General features: G+C 41.4%; 1 protein-coding gene across 4 annotated transcripts; it reads right to left on the bottom strand.

The window, feature by feature from the left end:
- Window positions 1–695: 695 nt before the first annotated feature.
- On the bottom strand, window positions 696–16,916 carry dnajb2 (DnaJ heat shock protein family (Hsp40) member B2). 4 transcript variants are annotated; one of them, XM_071525778.1, is made up of 11 exons: window positions 16,634–16,916; window positions 15,203–15,292; window positions 14,749–14,858; window positions 14,266–14,319; window positions 13,662–13,784; window positions 13,252–13,359; window positions 12,422–12,554; window positions 11,626–11,696; window positions 10,700–11,011; window positions 2,037–2,109; window positions 696–1,373 (listed from the first exon to the last, which is right to left on the bottom strand). In XM_071525778.1, exons 2-10 carry the CDS (start codon window positions 15,265–15,267, stop codon window positions 2,081–2,083), a joined length of 1,005 nt encoding a protein of 334 aa, XP_071381879.1. In that variant the 5' UTR covers window positions 15,268–15,292; window positions 16,634–16,916; the 3' UTR covers window positions 696–1,373; window positions 2,037–2,080. The 4 variants fall into 4 exon arrangements, with proteins under 4 accessions (XP_071381879.1, XP_071381878.1, XP_071381880.1 ...); XM_071525779.1 differs by having other exon boundaries at window positions 1,263–1,830; XM_071525777.1 differs by lacking the exon at window positions 2,037–2,109.
- Between the last annotated feature and the right edge of the window lie 714 nt (window positions 16,917–17,630).

Raw genomic sequence — 17,630 nt, forward strand, 5'->3', positions numbered from 1 at the left:
ACATGATGCCATGACTAGCATATTCTCAAACGGTCATTGTATGGCTGGTCCACCTAAGACGGCTTAGATAATGATAATGTTGTCAATGAGAGGAGAGTTGGTAGTTTATTGCAAAAGCCTCCAAGAGATGACTTGCACAGAAGGCAGAGGATTTGTTTGGCTGTTGTGTTGAACCAACTTTCTTGCAAAATAATGTTCAAACCCTTGACAAGTTTATCAAATTTCTAAGTTAATTTCCACATTTCTATCCATTCTCATTCTGTGAGTTGGTTTATGTGGCCACTAGAATACTGTCCTCTGGTGTTTGTGTTGATTTTTAGCAGGTTTCTATTCATGAGGCTTGTCTATGCCTTGACAACATGATTGTTTGCTTTGCATTAGCGTTGAACATTTTGTAATGGACCTACACTGTACACTGACCATCCTGTCCGCATCGCCTTCTCTCTCTGTCTCTCTCTCTCTCACACACACACACACACACACACACACACACACACACACACACACACACACACACACTCTTTGGGTTCTGTCTTTCAGTCTTATTCAGTGTACGACATTGTGATTAATGTAGGATGATTGTGTTTATTTCATGTAGCAGACAGATAGAAAATAACTATAAAAATGTATTTTTGACTTGACCTGAATAAATTTGTGATGTGATGCAGCATAGAAAGGCTTTATTGTTTGTGTCGTCATTTTCTAACGGAACAAATGTCCTTTTCAGCACCATGGGATAGTTAAATAGGTGTGCTGGAATACTCATAAGATCCTATTAGGTGAAGCACAATATCGTCAAGATAAGATTTTTTTCTCTGTGGTGCTTTTTTTGCCTAAATAAACTAATTCCAGGGGGCTTCATTGTCGTTTATTGGGCATTATCCACCAAAATCTTTACTGAAAACATATATTACTGTAGGCTGATAGACAGTAAGTCAGCAGAAGCTTTACTTTCTCTGCTTTAAATGTTTTAAGGGCATTTTCTTTTTGCCTTCTGCATAAATTCCCACTTATAGGGATATTTTTACTCTTAGCCGCCGGGTAATTTCCTGCCAGTACAGTGATTATTTACACCAGTGTGTGGACTGTTTTCCCAGAACACAATTAGTAAAAATACAGTTGGAACACCATTATTTAATACAGAGATGATTAGAACTGTTGTTCTCATGAGTTTCAAAATACAAATATTCCAGTCATTCTTTCCAGTATGAGCTATATACACTCGCATACGCACAAAAAAAAATACATCATGTATCTGTGATTCAGTTTTTCTGTTTTCTTTTTTTTTCATTTTCAAATGAAACCTTTTAAAGTGTCATTCAGCAGGTAGAAGCCAGGTGGGCAGAGAGACAAGTGCATCATGGGGGATTGACCTGTAGGAGTAAGGATAAGCATCAGCATTACCATAGCAAGGTCTGTAATGTAGCACATTACAAAGAGCTGCCTCTTAAAAGTGATATGTTACACTTTATCAATAACGGCAAATAAGCATAAGATGACAAACAAAAATTAACAATGTATGTATATACAATAATATACCAGGTGTTTCAAAGGTAGGTATACATTTTTGTTATATACACATTATTAATACTCGGTGTATTATTAAATATTTTTCCTGTTTCCAAGTACATCTATTATTTACAAACTATTGAATGTTGAAATATTTTGTTAAAATTACAAAATAAGTTAAAAACGACAAAAATTATACAGCTTTGCTTTTAATTATAATTAAAAATTGTATACCTTATTTTGATACATACTGTATTCTTGTTTGTCTTCTTGGTTTGTATGTGTGCTAGAAGCATTGCCCTCAAATCAATGGAAACAATACTAAATCGAGTCAGAAACATCGTAGTTGAGAGTGGAACAGTTAGATCTGGTGGCCCAAAAACTACAAATGTTAAGAGCAAACTGAAGTGTTGCTTTGGGCCTTTGGGCATCCTGTGACCTACAGATGGGTCGGGGGGGTTGGGGAGGGCAGGGGGAACAATGACTGACGAACTGATTGATGGTGGAGGTTCAGACTTGTTCTTTACCTCAGGGCGGGGGTTAGGGCACAGAGCAGCATGAGCCAATCAGGTTAGCCCGTGAAGGCCTGGAAGTCTGAGTCTGAAACAGGAAGCAGGAAGTATAAGACAGACAAACACCACAGACACCACAGAAGAAAACATTTTGCAACTTAAATTACAAATAAGTTAAAAATGGCTTATGGAATTGTCAGTCTGCTGTAAATAAAACAGAATTTGTCCAAGCACTTGCAAACCTATCTGACATTCACACCAGCTGTGCTTTCAGCTGACTCTACTTTCTCCCACACACCTCGTTCCGTTGGGCGTGGAGGTGGTACGGGTGCCCTCATTTCCAAAGACTGGAAATTCACCAAGCTTTCTCCACTAAGCAATAACTCATCCTTTGAATACCATGCAATCATGGGGCACGCTCAATCTAAATACGGTGTACACCGTTTTGCTACGGTTTCCGGGTTGAACGTCATGTTTCCTCGAAACGGTGTGCAACGGGCTTTGAGGTACGTTGTCTCTCGTTTGGTGGGTGTGTCAGAGGTGTTACCCAATCAGCAGCGACGTGTATATAAACCCTGCCGTATTAAAAAGGCGCATAATGGATCCACCAAAGATCTTTTACAAATGCGTCCGCTGCAGCTTGGCGTCTGCAACAACTGAACTAATTAGAAGACATGTTTGTATCTTTTGCTATTGTATGAACCATTGTGGAGTGACACTTTCATAAACTTGTCTACTCCACTCTACTCCTCTAAATATATAATGGTAAATATTACAATATCATATCACAACAACAGTGATCAGCAATAATGATAGGCCTAATACTCATAATAAAATAACACAGTCTCGAAGGTAAGAAGTGGATTATCCTTCACCTGAAATGTTTGCCTTTTCATCCTGAAATGCAAATGAGGCAAATGTTGGATCACTATAATTAGGAACCACAGTTTCCACAAACCCCTTCACTCGATTGGGATGTTCTCTGCTATTCTGAACGGCAAGGACAGTGACTGGTAACATCGAGCGTATTTTGTAGTATTAAACACATATTTAAAGAACGCAAAGAATGGCCTTCTCAGCTGCCATAGTTGCAACGCTTGCATAACACAACAGGGTGTTCAACGCACCACCATTTCCGTTTAAATAAACGTTTTGCTACGCTTTGTCGGGGCTGAACGCAGGGCTGGTTACCGCTCCTGTTAAACTATTTGTGGTTGTCATATATCACCCACCGGGGCTACTGGGGAACTTTGTAGTTGAACTGGACATGCTACTCTCAGCCATTCATGAAGATGGCACCCCACTGATTGTCATGGGGGACATGAATATCCATCTTGACAAACCCCAAGTGGCTGACTTCCTTTCACTTCTGTCCTCATTTGACCTCAAACAGGTCTCCACCGCTCTCACACACAAAGCGGGCAATACACTCGATCTGATTGTGACTCGAAACTGCTCCACGATGTCATCAGAGAGCAAAGGGCAGGGCTCAGAGCAGCCGAGAGAAAATGGCGCAAATCCAGAGATCCCACTGACCTCAGTGACTATCAGACTCTCCTATCTGCATTCTCCTCCCATCTAGTGCCAAGACCACTTACTATCAGGAGAAAATCAGCCACTCGGAAATTATTTTCAGCTTTTAACTCACTCCTCAACCCTCCACCACCTTCACCCTCAACTTGGCTCACTGCTGACCTCTTTGCATCCTTCTTTACTGATAAGGTTTCTACCATCAGTAATCAGTTCTCTGAGCCTGACCAACTCAGTATGCTGCCGCCAGCTAACAGGGCCTCACTCCTCTCATTTTCCCATCTCACCGAGGAGCAAGTCTCCAAACTTCTGCTTGACTCGTCCCACTACCTGTCCGTTGGACCCCATACCCTCCAACCTCCTGCAGGCCATCTCGCCCACACTTATCCCTGCAGTCACGCACATCATCAACTCCTCACTTACAACGGGTGTGTTCCCCACTGCTTTTAAGCAAGCTGCTAAAGAAACCTACACTCAACCCATCTCAGGTTGAAAATTACAGGCCGGTTTCACTCCTCACCTTCCTTTTCAAGACACTTGACCACACAGTCTTTAATCAAGTCTCTGAATTCCTTTCTGAGAACAACCTGTATGATCCTAACCAGTCTGGCTTCAAACATGGACACTCTACCAAGACTGCGCTCTTGTCTGTAGTGGAAACACTGCGATCAGCTAGAGCTGCCGGTCAGTCCTCTGTTCTAATGTTGCTTGACCTATCGGCTGCCTTTGACACGGTTAACCACCAAATCCTCCTCTCCACACTGGCTGAGCTTGGCTTCTCAGGATCTGCTCTCCGCTGGTTTGAGTCCTACCTCTCGGGGAGATCCTTTAGAGTGTCTTGGAGAGGGGACGTGTCTAAATCATACTGCTTGTCCACAGGGGTACCTCAAGAGTCAGTGCTTGGACCCCTTCTCTTTTCACCACCTCACATGGTGCAGTCATCTGCTCACATGGCTTCTCATACCATTCATATGCTGACGATACCCAGCTCCTCCTATCATTCCCACCAGACGACCCCACAGTCTCTGCACAGATATCGGCATGCCTCGCCGATATCTCGGCATGGATAAAGGAACGCCATCTTCAGCTTAACCTGTCATCCCAGCCAGTCCCTCTGTACAACAACAGATCAGTATCCAGCTTGAATCAGCTCAGCTCATTCCCGCAAAGTCTACGGCGCCTGGTGCTGCCATCACAGCAAGGCCCTAAGTCTCTAGCCAGACTCTTCTCTTCTGTGGTTCCTCGGTGGTGGAACGAGTTACCAAACTCCATTCGATCCGCAGAGTCCCTCTCAATCTTTAAGAAAAGGCTAAAGACCCAGCTCTTTAGTGAACACCTTCTCACCTGATGGACTGTGTAATCTGAAAAAAAAAATAAAAAATAAAAAAAACCTCTTTATCTGCCTCTATGCACTCTATGCATTGCCTCTATGCACTGCCTCGTAGCACCTATGTCCTGTCGACCAGAACTTAGCTTTATGGCACTTACTCTCGTTGTTCTCTCAAGACTAGATTCTTGCTAGTGTTGTATTAAAATCTCATATGTACGTCGCTTTGGATAAAAGCGTCTGCCAAATGGGAAATTATAAACTGTAAATTGTAAATAATATGGTACTAGATTGTTTTTCACCTGTGCAGATGTCACAAACTGTACCGGTGGCAAAAATTAATACCAAAGCATAAACAGATGAACAGAATGAGAACTAAAGCAGCAGATAGCAGAAAATGTGGCGTGCTCAAAGACATAAGCAATCTGTGAGCAAAAATAATATTCTGTTGCTAATTTAAATCTGTGATAACACAACACAGCGCCAGGATAACTAGCCTGCATAAATATCTGCATGACAGTTCTTGGTCTCGCAAGTCTTAGTGGCAAAATTACCTCTTTGATTGCAAAAAATATCAATTTTGAGAATTATCTTAGTGATCATATCTTGAATAAGGTCCATCACTCCTCTAGTATCAAGATAATGTCACTTAATTCAAGACAATTCTCAAAAACAAGTTAATTTGCATTGGAAACAGGTGAAATGATCTCACATCACTGGTAGATTTTTTCCACTTTTTGAAAAATATGATTTTAAGGCCAAATATTAGGCTAAGTGATTTTGTATTCTTCATCACTGTTAGACGATCTTCAGCTGGAGATACACAGAAAAAGAAAAGCTGATTTTAGCCCAGTCTTACCAGGATCTGATCTCTTCAGTGCTGGTTTAACGTGGACAAACTGCAAGATCAGGATCACATGGGATTATACACATCTTTCTGTAAATCCTCTGTAAATCCAGCTTTTAGTTCCAAGATGATTTTAGGAAACTACTCTCACAGAGACACAACCAGCAAGCATGCATGTAAACAAGTAACATAATGGTTGAAAAATCAAGTATTATCAATGAATAAAGTAGACTGAATGAGTTCTGTTGGCCATTATTGTTGTTCAAATGACTCATCTGCTTTGCCTCAAAATGATGTGAATCAGCTGTTCAAACCTTCAGAGAGACCAGAGATCAGGAGTCATTAGGACGAAATAGGGCAAGCAGCACTGTAGCAGAGGTAGGTTTTCCTTCTAAATTGCTATCATTATTATTATTATTATAACAGGAAATGAGAGTCAATTATTGGATAATGCATAATAATAACAGTTTCTGCCACATTTAAAAATAATAATAATAATTCAAATATTCCAACTGCTCTTTTGGCAGAATTTTTATTTGTTATTTCCCTTTTAACAATTTGAGAAAACCAAAACAACAATAACACAAGGCAGTTCAATGTAGTACAGTTATAACACGCTGATATATTATTCTCGGGAAACCTCTCTCTCTCTCTCTCTCTCTCTCTCTCTTGCTCTCTCTCCACACTCAACAATGACAGTTTGGAGAGGAGGAACAATAAATCTCTCTTGAACAAGCAGACCAGAGCCAAATTAATTTGAATTGGTTTAAAATATCTGTATGTTCTGAAACTTGAGGAGTGCTTGATTTTTGCCAGTGGTGATGGTTATCTTCAAAAGTGACAGCAAAACAACTCATGCAATGTAAACTAAATCAAGCACTCGTGAAAAATATATGAAAACCATTTCAAATGACAGATTTAGCTAGGTCTGTAAACAATATAATAACAGGACAGAAAAGGGACACTGCCTGTAAGATATAATAAGATGCTCATTTGATTGATTGGCTTCCTTACACAGTCGCAAAAAAACCCCAAAAAAACTCATCATAGGTAACGTTCTCAGAGCAAAAGTTTAAAAGTACTTGTTTTATGAACAAACACATTGCTAGTAGAAGTAAGTTGTTATTGTCCTTCCTGCTGTTTTCAGCCGTATTCTACACATAGGTCAACAAATCCTTTTAAACTTTTGCTATGGAGAGAGTGATTTTTCTTTTTCTATATTTCAGTTCACTCCCATCTCATTGTCAGATTGCATGTCTTCCCACATCCAGTCTCATCAAAGCTTTAAATGGCGACATTCATTTCACTGTCCACTGTAAAATGTATTCCCAATGAAATCATAAACTCACATTATATCTATTGCCATTGAAGTCATTCATTTGGACAGTTGTTAGTGTTCTGTTTGTGTGTGTGTGTGTGTGTGTGTGTGTGTGTGTGTAGTGTAGTGTAGTGGACAATTTGGGTTCTATCCAGCAGCGCCATGGTAACCCTAACTCAACAATCAGCAGGGTCGTAGAGTTTATCACTCTCTTTCTCTCTCTCTGTCTCTCTCGCTCTCTCTCTCTTTCCACACAACACACACACACACACACACGCACACACACACACACATCTTCCTCACATTACAGATGAGCTCCCACCATAACATTGGGGCACAGAGGTTTTTTTCCACATTACCAGGGCTGTGCACAGACATTTTGGGGGGGCAGGAGCTCAAACAAAATCAATGCATTTCTGCACCTAAAACACTTTACTGGAAGAGTAAAGTGGATGGACATCCTGCCCCGGTGCAGAGGGGAGGACATACAAGCCGATTCAGTGAGACACTTGACACATCTCAGTAGTAATCTGATCTGATCATTTGAAATCACTACCTGTAACTGGATGACAAAACTTAAAAATTTAACATTGCAATTTTGTACAAGTACAAAATCTTTCTATTTAATCCCATCCACTTGTTTTCAGCATCCCTTGTTCTTTGAGGTGAGTCCTCACCATTCTTTAACCCTTATTGAATGTGGAAATACATTATTTTTTTCACCAACAGCCTGGACATATTGGTGCAGGTGGAGGGAGGGTTGTGCACAGTCACTCACTCACACTTTGGAACTACAACAATCTTGGTAATGTTGCCGGCTGAGCAGCTCCACTGGAGCAGGTGGGGGTTCAAAGTTTTGCTCGAGGACATTAGGATTAAAATTATAGATGTTGAAGGAGGAGATAGCATAATTATCTCCCCCACCCTGACATCAGGCCTCGTCAGGTCCTTGGCTGAAATGTTGCCAGATAATAAAATAATTTAATTTTAAGTGTAGACAGTGTTCAAGAGTTTTTTACTGTGCAGATTTCCATGTTTAAAGATTATTTTTATGGCATCTCTGCTTCATGGGACATTATTTTGGAGAAAGACAGGAAAGGGGGAGGAGAGAGAGGAGAGGGGGATGACATGCGACAAAAGTCCCAGGCCAAATTCGAACCCAGGATGTTGCAGTTACATGATACGCGCCAACCGAGCCACTGGAACGCCCAACATCCAGACTTTCTAAACCAGTCCAAGGGAAAACTGGCACCATTCTGGTCGCGAAGCCCAATTCTCTAACCTTCAGGCTACTGCCATCGTGCAGTTACCTCTCTTCTATCTGACCACACACCTGAGCCAACACTTCACATCACCTGCAATTTCCCTAATGGTTACAGTAGGAAAGGTGTGCAGGGAAGCTGATCCCTGTTCAGTGAACAAGGCCATCTTCAACAAATACTTCAAATACTTTGATGGATTGGGCTTTCTTGGCATGTGGCCCTATTTGCGACCCATTTATTTAACTGAATACACTCAGGAAGGGATGCAAAACAGCTGCTATAAGCTGCCACAGACAGGAGCAATGACATCCAGTCAAAGCAAAGGATACTCCCAAACCGCACTAAGCCCATTTGGCACTGTAGGTTGACTAACACAGAAAGCCTTAATAATACATATTTTCTTTGTATGACTTGGCCCATTTGCAATGACACTGTAAGCATAGTAAAGCGTAGTAAACAGATCCACAAAGGCACCAAAAGGATCAAAAGTATAAAAGATTTATATCATTATTGCATGTAACTGTGCTTTAGCATCAATCATAATTCTGTGCCAATGACATTGCTCAATTATGTGCTTTTCTTGCACAAAACCTCTGATTCTAACTCTACAAAGTGCTTCCATTAAATACTGTTTCATCTAAAATCTAAGCAAAAAAATTGTAGACCTTCAACCAAAGCAAGCTACCAGAGAATCAGTAGTTTGCGTTTCTTATTATTTCACAAAGGCACTCAAATTTGAGAAATTTTGTCTCACCAGGCTCATTAAAAATAGTTTCTATATCACACACAACCACAAAACAAAAGGGGGCAATGGCTCATTTTGCCTTCTGACTGATATTTTAAGAACACTGCGTTAAAGCCAATATAGCTCATGTACTTTAACAGTAGGAGTGATATGTGAACTATTGGAAAGGTTCAGGACATAAAGATCAGTTTCCTAACTGTTCCCACTTTACAACTTTATGAAAGCTAGGCTATGCTGTTAAAGCAGCTCTGGCCGGGGAGCCTGTCTGTATTGTACATGCAAAATTTCACTATAGCTATAGCCAGGGTGCCTGCCTGCCTGTGCTCCACTTTAACTTAGAGACTCTGTTTTGCTATACATGTCTATACACAAACCCAAACTTAAAAGTAAGTTTAGTCTCAACCAGGGAGTGAGAATTATTAAATCAAATTAGTATTCTTGTGATGATGAGATCCACAAGTAAAACATCCGTGACCTAATTTGTATTTTGATCCATTGTTTTAGTAACACTAGGCTGAGCTGGCTCTGCTATTACATAAGTCTGACACATTCCCGTTGCCAGAGAGAACAAGGACTGAGTCTGTACGAGAAAATTCCATAGCAAGGTCTGAACTGACCCAAAAACACACACACACACACACACACACACACACACACACACACACACAAACTTTTGGAAGAGAAGGAATCATCCCCCCTGCATTGGATTCGACTTAAATCAAATATACTCAGTTTGCTACATTTAAATCCTCTTAATTAATTTCCTTCTTTGCAATCTAGACACTCTCTGTTTTGGGCAAATATACATTCAGAGACAATGCTCTATATTGTCTTGCATGCATAAAAACAAAACAATTTTAGGTATTTAGGCAGAATATGTGGAAATTTGTGGATTTGGCATTGCAACAATGAAAACAAGCAAAAGCACTACAATAGTAACACATTCCTTGTCAAAGTTGATTCACTATTCCTTTTTACAGGTTAGAGGTGTGAAGACTATTTGAAAGCTTTGTGATCAGTTGAGGCACTGCCCCAAATTAAGAGCCTGACAAACAAATTACATGGCTGTAGGCAGAACACTGAGGTAAGTATGATAATGTGGAATACATCCCAAATTCACCTATCCACCCAGCCACGCGCACACACACGCACGCACACACGCACGCACGCACGCACACACACACACACACACACACACACACACACACACACACACACACACACACACACACACACACACACACACACCTTGCATCAGCACACAATACATCCGCACTTCTTTTTCTTTTTCACATTACTTTCATTATTTTTTATAGCAGGTTCCCCTTCTTCATTGTACTGGTTTAGTGGTGTAGTATTGGCAGTAGTGGGTGACCCTAAACTTGAGGGACTGCTCCCATCAGCCTGCTCCCCAGACAAGGTGCCTGGTCCCCCGGGATGACCCACGACTACCTCCCCCTGCTCCACCCACTTACCTCCAGGCCCTGAGCCTACTTTCCCCTTCCCATTCTCAAACTGCCCCGCTTCATCTCTCTCCGCTTTTCCAACCTTTTCGCCATCAGCTGCACTTAAGTTTTTAGCTTTAATAACCCCGCCTCCTCTATGGCCCCCAGTTCTGTCAGTCATGACTCTGATCCCACCCCCAGCACCTGAGATGAAGTCGGTTGCCGTGGTTGCGGCTGCTCTCTGCTGGGCCTCCATTTCTGACAGGCTGCATGCCAACGCCATCTGCAGATCTTCGTCTACTTCGTCATCCTCACTGCTTTCCCCCGTCCCCCTGTAGTGGAAGTAAGGGGCGGAGCTAAATGATCGTTGTGTCGCTGATGAATGAGGGTTGGGGCAGGATCTGTTGGGCTCGGCGGGTGATCTGGTCTGTTGGAGGCGTGGCTTAGGAGGCGATTGATGGGGCTGTTGCTCTCGTCGGCTCAGCTCCAGTGCGAGGGCCATCTCATCCTCCACACCTAGGAACAACACAACACAGGTGTGTATGTGTACAAGCACATGAGCATACAAACGCACACACACACAGAAATACACAGGTAGGAGTGACAGAATGAGCTTTTGAAGTAGTGTTGTCAGGGTACCAGAATTTTGACTTCAATACAAATACTAAGTTTAATATCTAAAAATGTGATACTAAGACGATACCAAAAGAAAAACATTGAGCAATGTGTTACCACACTTTTCACAAGGATTTTGATGTGTCAGTTTTTTTCTTTGTTTCTCTGGAGCTAAATAGTTCCATATTTGCTTGTGGCACCAGTTACTGGATTCAAGATGTGGTGGACTGTTTAATGCTGTTGCCATGTTTTCAGCAGTTTGACTCCAAACCAGCTCTGTCTATCCCAGTCCTCCTTCTTCTTTTAACTATTCCAATCCACGTGGCAAGTATTAAACATTCATAAAAGTCAATATTGAATTCAATCATTCTCAACGGTATTGAAGTGGTATAAAAATTTGGGTTATTGTGATAACACTCATTTGAAGAAAGTGGATGGTAGGCAAACAGTACATGAGACTAATCTATATTTGCCATCTGATTTTTCATTACACTATTCAGTGTGTGTGAGCTTACCATTAATAAGGATAGTCTTTAACACCCCATCCTCCTCAATCTCTGTTCTTTCCTGCCCATTCTCCTTTATCCTGTAAGCAAGACACAGACATACATTAGTATTGCCTTGATTCCAAAAATCCCATTCCATTCTTTTGTTGTTTTGCATTGCTGTACCTTGCACTTCTTCTCTTATCAGTCTACAGTACATACTAACAGTGTTTCATGAATGCACACTTAATCTCACCTAAGTCACCCTGTATATGGGCATGATTGAATGCCTTAGATAAGTAAAAATAGACATTAGAAAAATATAAGCAGTAGCAACAGCTTAAATGTAATGGTAACCCAACCCTAGACATGGACAAAATTACTCAAATTTGACTGCAACTGCAGTCAAATAAAATGCCCAACATATTCAAATAGAATTTTGCTGAACTGGTTAGATAGCTTTAGCTTTCATACCTTGAGCAAGATAAAGGACTACAACTGTAAGAATATTTCCAACTCAGTAAATATCAGACCTGAGTAATAGTTGCAAACAAATGTTAATGTTTGCTTTAACACGATTGGAGAGAGATTTTTTTTCACATCAGAGAATATATCAGGAAACAGTGACTTTCAAATACTTTCCTGTGAATGTTTAACTTCTCTGGCACTCAATGTATAGCTTTCTATATTATTAATTATAATTATATAATTCTATATAGCAAGCCCCATCCATGTGGCCCTAAACTAGGCTAAAAAAAAGTCTGTATTCTGTAAATGTATTTGCAAATACTATTTGGCTTAGGTGCCTTTACTAGGGAAGACATACTTCTTGGTGGTGGTGCGTTTGCCGTTTACGATGCGAGTGGAGGTGGAAACGGATTTGAAGTTGCCCATCCCTCCTCCCATGCTGTCCATTCCATCCAGACCACCCAGGGAAGAGGAGAAGGAGGTAAATTCAACTGGAGAAGAGAAGGTGATAAGGAGAGGAGAGCAGAGGAGGGGAGAAGAGGAGAAAAGAGAAGACAAAACAAGAGAGGACAATTTATTCATCTTATTTCCTGCATTTTAACTTATTTGCAAAGATACTTTTCTATCTGCACAACAAGGGGAAAGCTTGGATGTAGTAGATAGAATCAGATATATATTAAAACATGTTTCCCTCATTTTGCAGTACCTCTGGTCTGAGATATAATAGTAGGAATCATTAGAAAATATACATTAATACACATGAACATGCCCACACACAGGCTTGTTCTATCACTTGTATTTACTATCCTTTTCTGTCTGTTTTTGTGTCCTTTGTTTTCTCTAAATCACTTTGTGACAATCCTGTTTGTTAAAAGTGCTCTATAAATAAACTTGACTTGACTAGAAAACAAGAGCTGTATAATATAGACCCTGTCAACTACTCCTCATCAGCTTTTAGCTGCCCTCCCCTGCTGCCTGTGCTGTTTAACTTGCCAGTGCCGTCTCCTGGAAGGGATTTTCACAGGGAGTCACACCCGTGCCCAAACTCCCAAACTGAACCACATGAAAATAAGATGCAGATTTTGGGGCTACTGCTTCTAACACTGTGCTGACAACAGAATGTGCCATGATAAGTAATTAGACAGCTATATATTCTCCATGTAACATTATTGATATGCAACTGTTTACCTCCCGCTGAAGGGAAGGAGAAGAACCGACTGGGGCCGAGGCGAGAGGAGGAGCTTTGGTGGCCATGGAAACCATGACCATGGATTCCTCCAAAGGATGAGAAGTCATCTGATACAGAGAGAGAGAGAGACATAATAACAGAGAGAGTAATGAATTATATCTGACTGGATAGTACTTGGTTGTTATGAGTACTAGCAAAGACGCTAGTCAAGCAATGGGATCTTCTCTTTGAAGAACTTTATTACAGTATATCTAACTCTTGCTCCACAAATGAATGCATGGACTGACTGTGTGGTGATTTTGAAAATAGGGTCCCGAGACCACTAGAGGTCCTTAAGTGGTGTCCGGAGGGGCCCCATGTAACCCATGAAAATGGATCACGTCCCAAATACACATGGTGTCTGACTCACCGAAGAAGCTAGCGAAGGGATCCTGGCCACCGAAGAACTCTTTGAACACTTCGTCTGGGCTGCGGAATGTGAAGGTGAATTCTGGGAAATCTGACGAAAAGTCTGTCGTTGAGCTGGAGGAACCTGGGAGATGAAGGGGTGGTGGGGTGTGTAGGGAAGAGAAGGTGTGGAGCGGGGAAAGAAATGGGGAGAGAGGGTAGAGGGAGAGGAACGAGAGGGAGGGAGCAGGAAGGGAAGGAGAGAAGGTACAGTGAAGTGGAAGGAAGGAGAAAGAGGTTTAAGAGGATGAGGAGAGAGAAGGTAGTGGGAGGGACGGAGGATGGAGGAAGGAAGGGGGGACAAAGAGGATAAAGGGGCCGAGACGAAGGGAAGAGAGAGAAGAGACATAGTGGAGGTGGAGGGGTGATGATGGCCAAAGGAAGGAGGGAGAGGAGGGAGGAAAGGAGGGAAAGAGTGAGACGAGATGAAACACAAGAAATTTACACCCTTCAATCCTATCAATCCTGCATTAGTACTGCATTAGTATTAATCCAGAGCAATTATTCTTGGGGGTGGAACGACATTACAACAACACTGCAGCACTCTTTTTTTAATTTTTTTTTACCTCTGTGTCGCATTCTGTCATTTCCATAGTTGTCGTACGCCTCACGTTTACTCTCTGTAGGACAGGCACAGAGTATGACTCAGTGATGGAATCAAAACTTATATACATCAATACATCTGTCTCTCTCATGCACACACACACACACACACACACACATACACCAGACACACACAATCAATGAAATGATCACTTTAAAAATGAAATTGAACGGTCTGACATCATAAAACAGAGTCAGGTCATGACTCACAGTATCAATACACACAGGCCAACAACTCATACAAAGACCCAGCCACTTGACAACCCCCCCCCCCCCCCTCCCCACCCTCCCACACACACACACACATACACACACACATACACACACATACACACACATACATACACATACACATACGCACACACACATACACACACACACACACACACACACACACACACACACACACATACACGTGCATATACATACACACTGTCCTGACTTACTGTCAGACAGGACTTCATAGGCTTCAGCCAATTCTTTGAACTTTCTCTCTGCTTCCTCCTTGTTGTCTGGGTTTTTGTCTGGATGCCATCTCAGGGCCTGCTTCCTGTACCTGAACACACACACACACACACGTACACACACACAGACACATGCACAGATATACACACACACACACACACACACACGTTTTTATACTTGACATATTGTTTTCATGTATTCATTATCTATTGATAGATAATCTGTATTCACTAGTGGTGGGGAAATTTCTTCAAAAATAATGCATTCTATATTGCATATTACCTTGCAATAAAAGTAAAAAGTTATATTGCCAAAATATTTTCAAAAACTGCATTTCATACTACAGTGAAAAGCTGCTTTAAGATCAATACATAGTCTGTGGCCCGGTGTAAAGAGTCGTTATTGGCTAGAGTCCCCCGGTAATGTTATACTCACGCCTTCTTGATGTCTTCCTGAGTGGCGGTTCTGGACACTCCCAGGATGTCATAGTAATTCACCATGTCGCCTCCTCTCGCTCCTCACCACCTTCAACAGCAACACCAACAAACACCAGTGCATTTTTCCTTTGAATTCTCCCTTTGAATTGTTACATGCCTTTGTTGAATACTCAGTTCTGATTGGACAATTAACACATTCTGAGCTCTGCTATTTTGTGAATCATTTCAGAATGGGGTCCCTGCATGTATATCTACTCGCTGTCCCTGATATGGAAAAGTTTGGAAATCCCGGGTCTATATGCTATTTCCCCAAAATCCAAAAAAGGAAAAGGAACAGCTCTATTCCTAATATTTATTTAATTTGCAGACAAAAATGATAAACAGCAACAATTTGGTCACATAGGACCTAAGACTGTCCGAGGAAGGTCTTGAGTAAACATAGTTGCTTATCATTCTGACCAGCAAATAAAGTAAATACATAACCCAGGACTGCATCCTTCCCTTTTTTGGATATTGAATCAAAGTGAAGAGTTTCTTCACTTTGATTCAGAGAGAAGTGTTTCTCTCAGCAGGAAAGACTCTAGTTAGTGGTTGTGTGACAACAATATCTTCTAGTATGTGTTTTATGTCCTTGATCATTTCATTCTTTCAAAAAGGAATTTACCTCCAGACTTTTTGCCGATTATATTGTCCCAACAAAACTATTTCAAAATACATTTTTGGTAGTTTTTGTCTCGTCGTCTGCCTCTGCATTTAGAGGCAGAGGAACATAGAATTCAATTTTAATATTTAACCTATTATTCATGACATATTTAGGCAAACATGTTTATAATTGTACCATAATGACTGTTAGAACTGGACTATATCTCTAAAAATAGTTATGCCCTTAAATTTTAAAGTCCCCAGTGAGCTGGAGTAGTCCTGTGTCAGCATTCAAACCCAGTACCAATCTCATTAGTGGACTGCGACAGTTTCAGGGCCAAAGGGGAGTTCAAAACTGAGCTAAACTAAACTAAACTAAACTAAACCGGGCTCTGTTTCCCCCGGGAGCAGCCATGCGCTCACACTGTGTGAAACATGCGGTATTACTCTATGTTATTTCCAGCTATGGACGCTCTGTCATGGCATGTGACAGCTGCTTCTGTGACATACACAAACTTACATACATGGGCAGATGCACACGCTCGCAGACACGCGCACGCACACACACGGTCAGCGTGAGAGTAGTGTATAGCCTATATGTTTTTACATTACACAACGTCAAATTCGAAAGTGGGATTTTGTAATTTCGGGAACAAAAACATTTCCAAATATGGTAAAGCTGCGCAACTTAAAAACAAACGGATGGGTCTGCAGTCCACAATTAGTCTATTGACTGTATTCACAACTTGTCACTATAGCCTACGTTATAGGCCTATTTCGGACCTACCGTTTGAACCTTTTGGCAGAATCGGTGAGCAGTTTGATCGCCTGTTCCCCGGCTTGGAGCGAGAATGAATTAGTATTAGCCTATTGTAGTAGCGCCTCTGGAATGCGCCTTCCCTCTGTTCGTGACAGCCTCACAGACAGACAGGCCCCCTCCGTCTGCTACAGTCTGCCTCCACCGCCCCGAAAAATATATGCTTACGACAAAACACTATTGCAGGTATCTGCCGTTATGCCCCTGTGGCCTGTCCCCCCAGGACCATAACCTGACAGCCAGCCACTTCGCCCTTCTCCTAGCTTAAACTGGACGCGCTACGTCACCATCAGCTGAGAGAAAAAAATAGCGCGTCTAGTCTAGAACATGCCAGTGTTTGGAAACGTCACCAGACCCACCCTGCCTGTCTGCCTGTTGCTCTGTGATAATGTGGCTTAACCCAATAAACTAACGACTTCAGGTTTCTGCTGACAGTGTGTAAATCAAGGATAATGCCCGTAGTATGGCCCGGTCATTTGGGCTACACATATAAACCACAATTCTGTTCTGTTGCATTCTAAATCATTTCATTTTTAAATAATTATATTTCTTATGAAAATGAACTAGACAATCCTATAACCACCACCATCCATTTAATAGGCAACACATATACAAACGACACAGAAAAATTATACACTAAAACTATAAAAGTATAAGGTCTCTTATTGAGAACCACAGACACATTATAAGTCCTTGATAGCATTATATAGAAATATCATATGATTATTAAAGTGATATCATAGCGTAAAAACCCCAGAAGGTTTACAATTTGCGACGTGTACAGGTTTCTAAATGATTTGTTAACTTAGAACTGATTTTGTATATTTTCTTCTACTGAAATCCTATGGATTTTTTTCGGTAAGTATTATTTGTTGGCGAACTAAATGTTTCCAGGAATATTTCAACAGTGAAATTGAGGAGACCAAACTCCCACAACACACTCAGTGGTCATTGCTCCCATCTGGTG

Source organism: Centroberyx affinis, unplaced genomic scaffold (genome assembly GCF_046629955.1).
Source record: "Centroberyx affinis isolate AG114_WGS23_722 - 3 ecotype Tasmania unplaced genomic scaffold, CSIRO-AGI_Caff_v1 ptg001337l_1, whole genome shotgun sequence".
Lineage (NCBI taxonomy): Eukaryota > Metazoa > Chordata > Actinopteri > Beryciformes > Berycidae > Centroberyx > Centroberyx affinis.

Excerpts from the sequence above, each read along its gene's own strand:
- dnajb2 (XM_071525776.1), bottom strand. The coding sequence starts at position 15,267 with ATGGTGAATTACTATGACATCCTGGGAGTGTCCAGAACCGCCACTCAG. Across the intron at positions 11,012-11,625 it reads AAAGACTATCCTTATTAATG|GTGTGGAGGATGAGATGGCC; the intron begins GTAAGCTCACAC and ends TGTTGTTCCTAG. Across the intron at positions 4,913-10,699 it reads GGCAACCGACTTCATCTCAG|ATTACACAGTCCATCAGGTG; the intron begins GTGCTGGGGGTG and ends TTTTTTTTTCAG.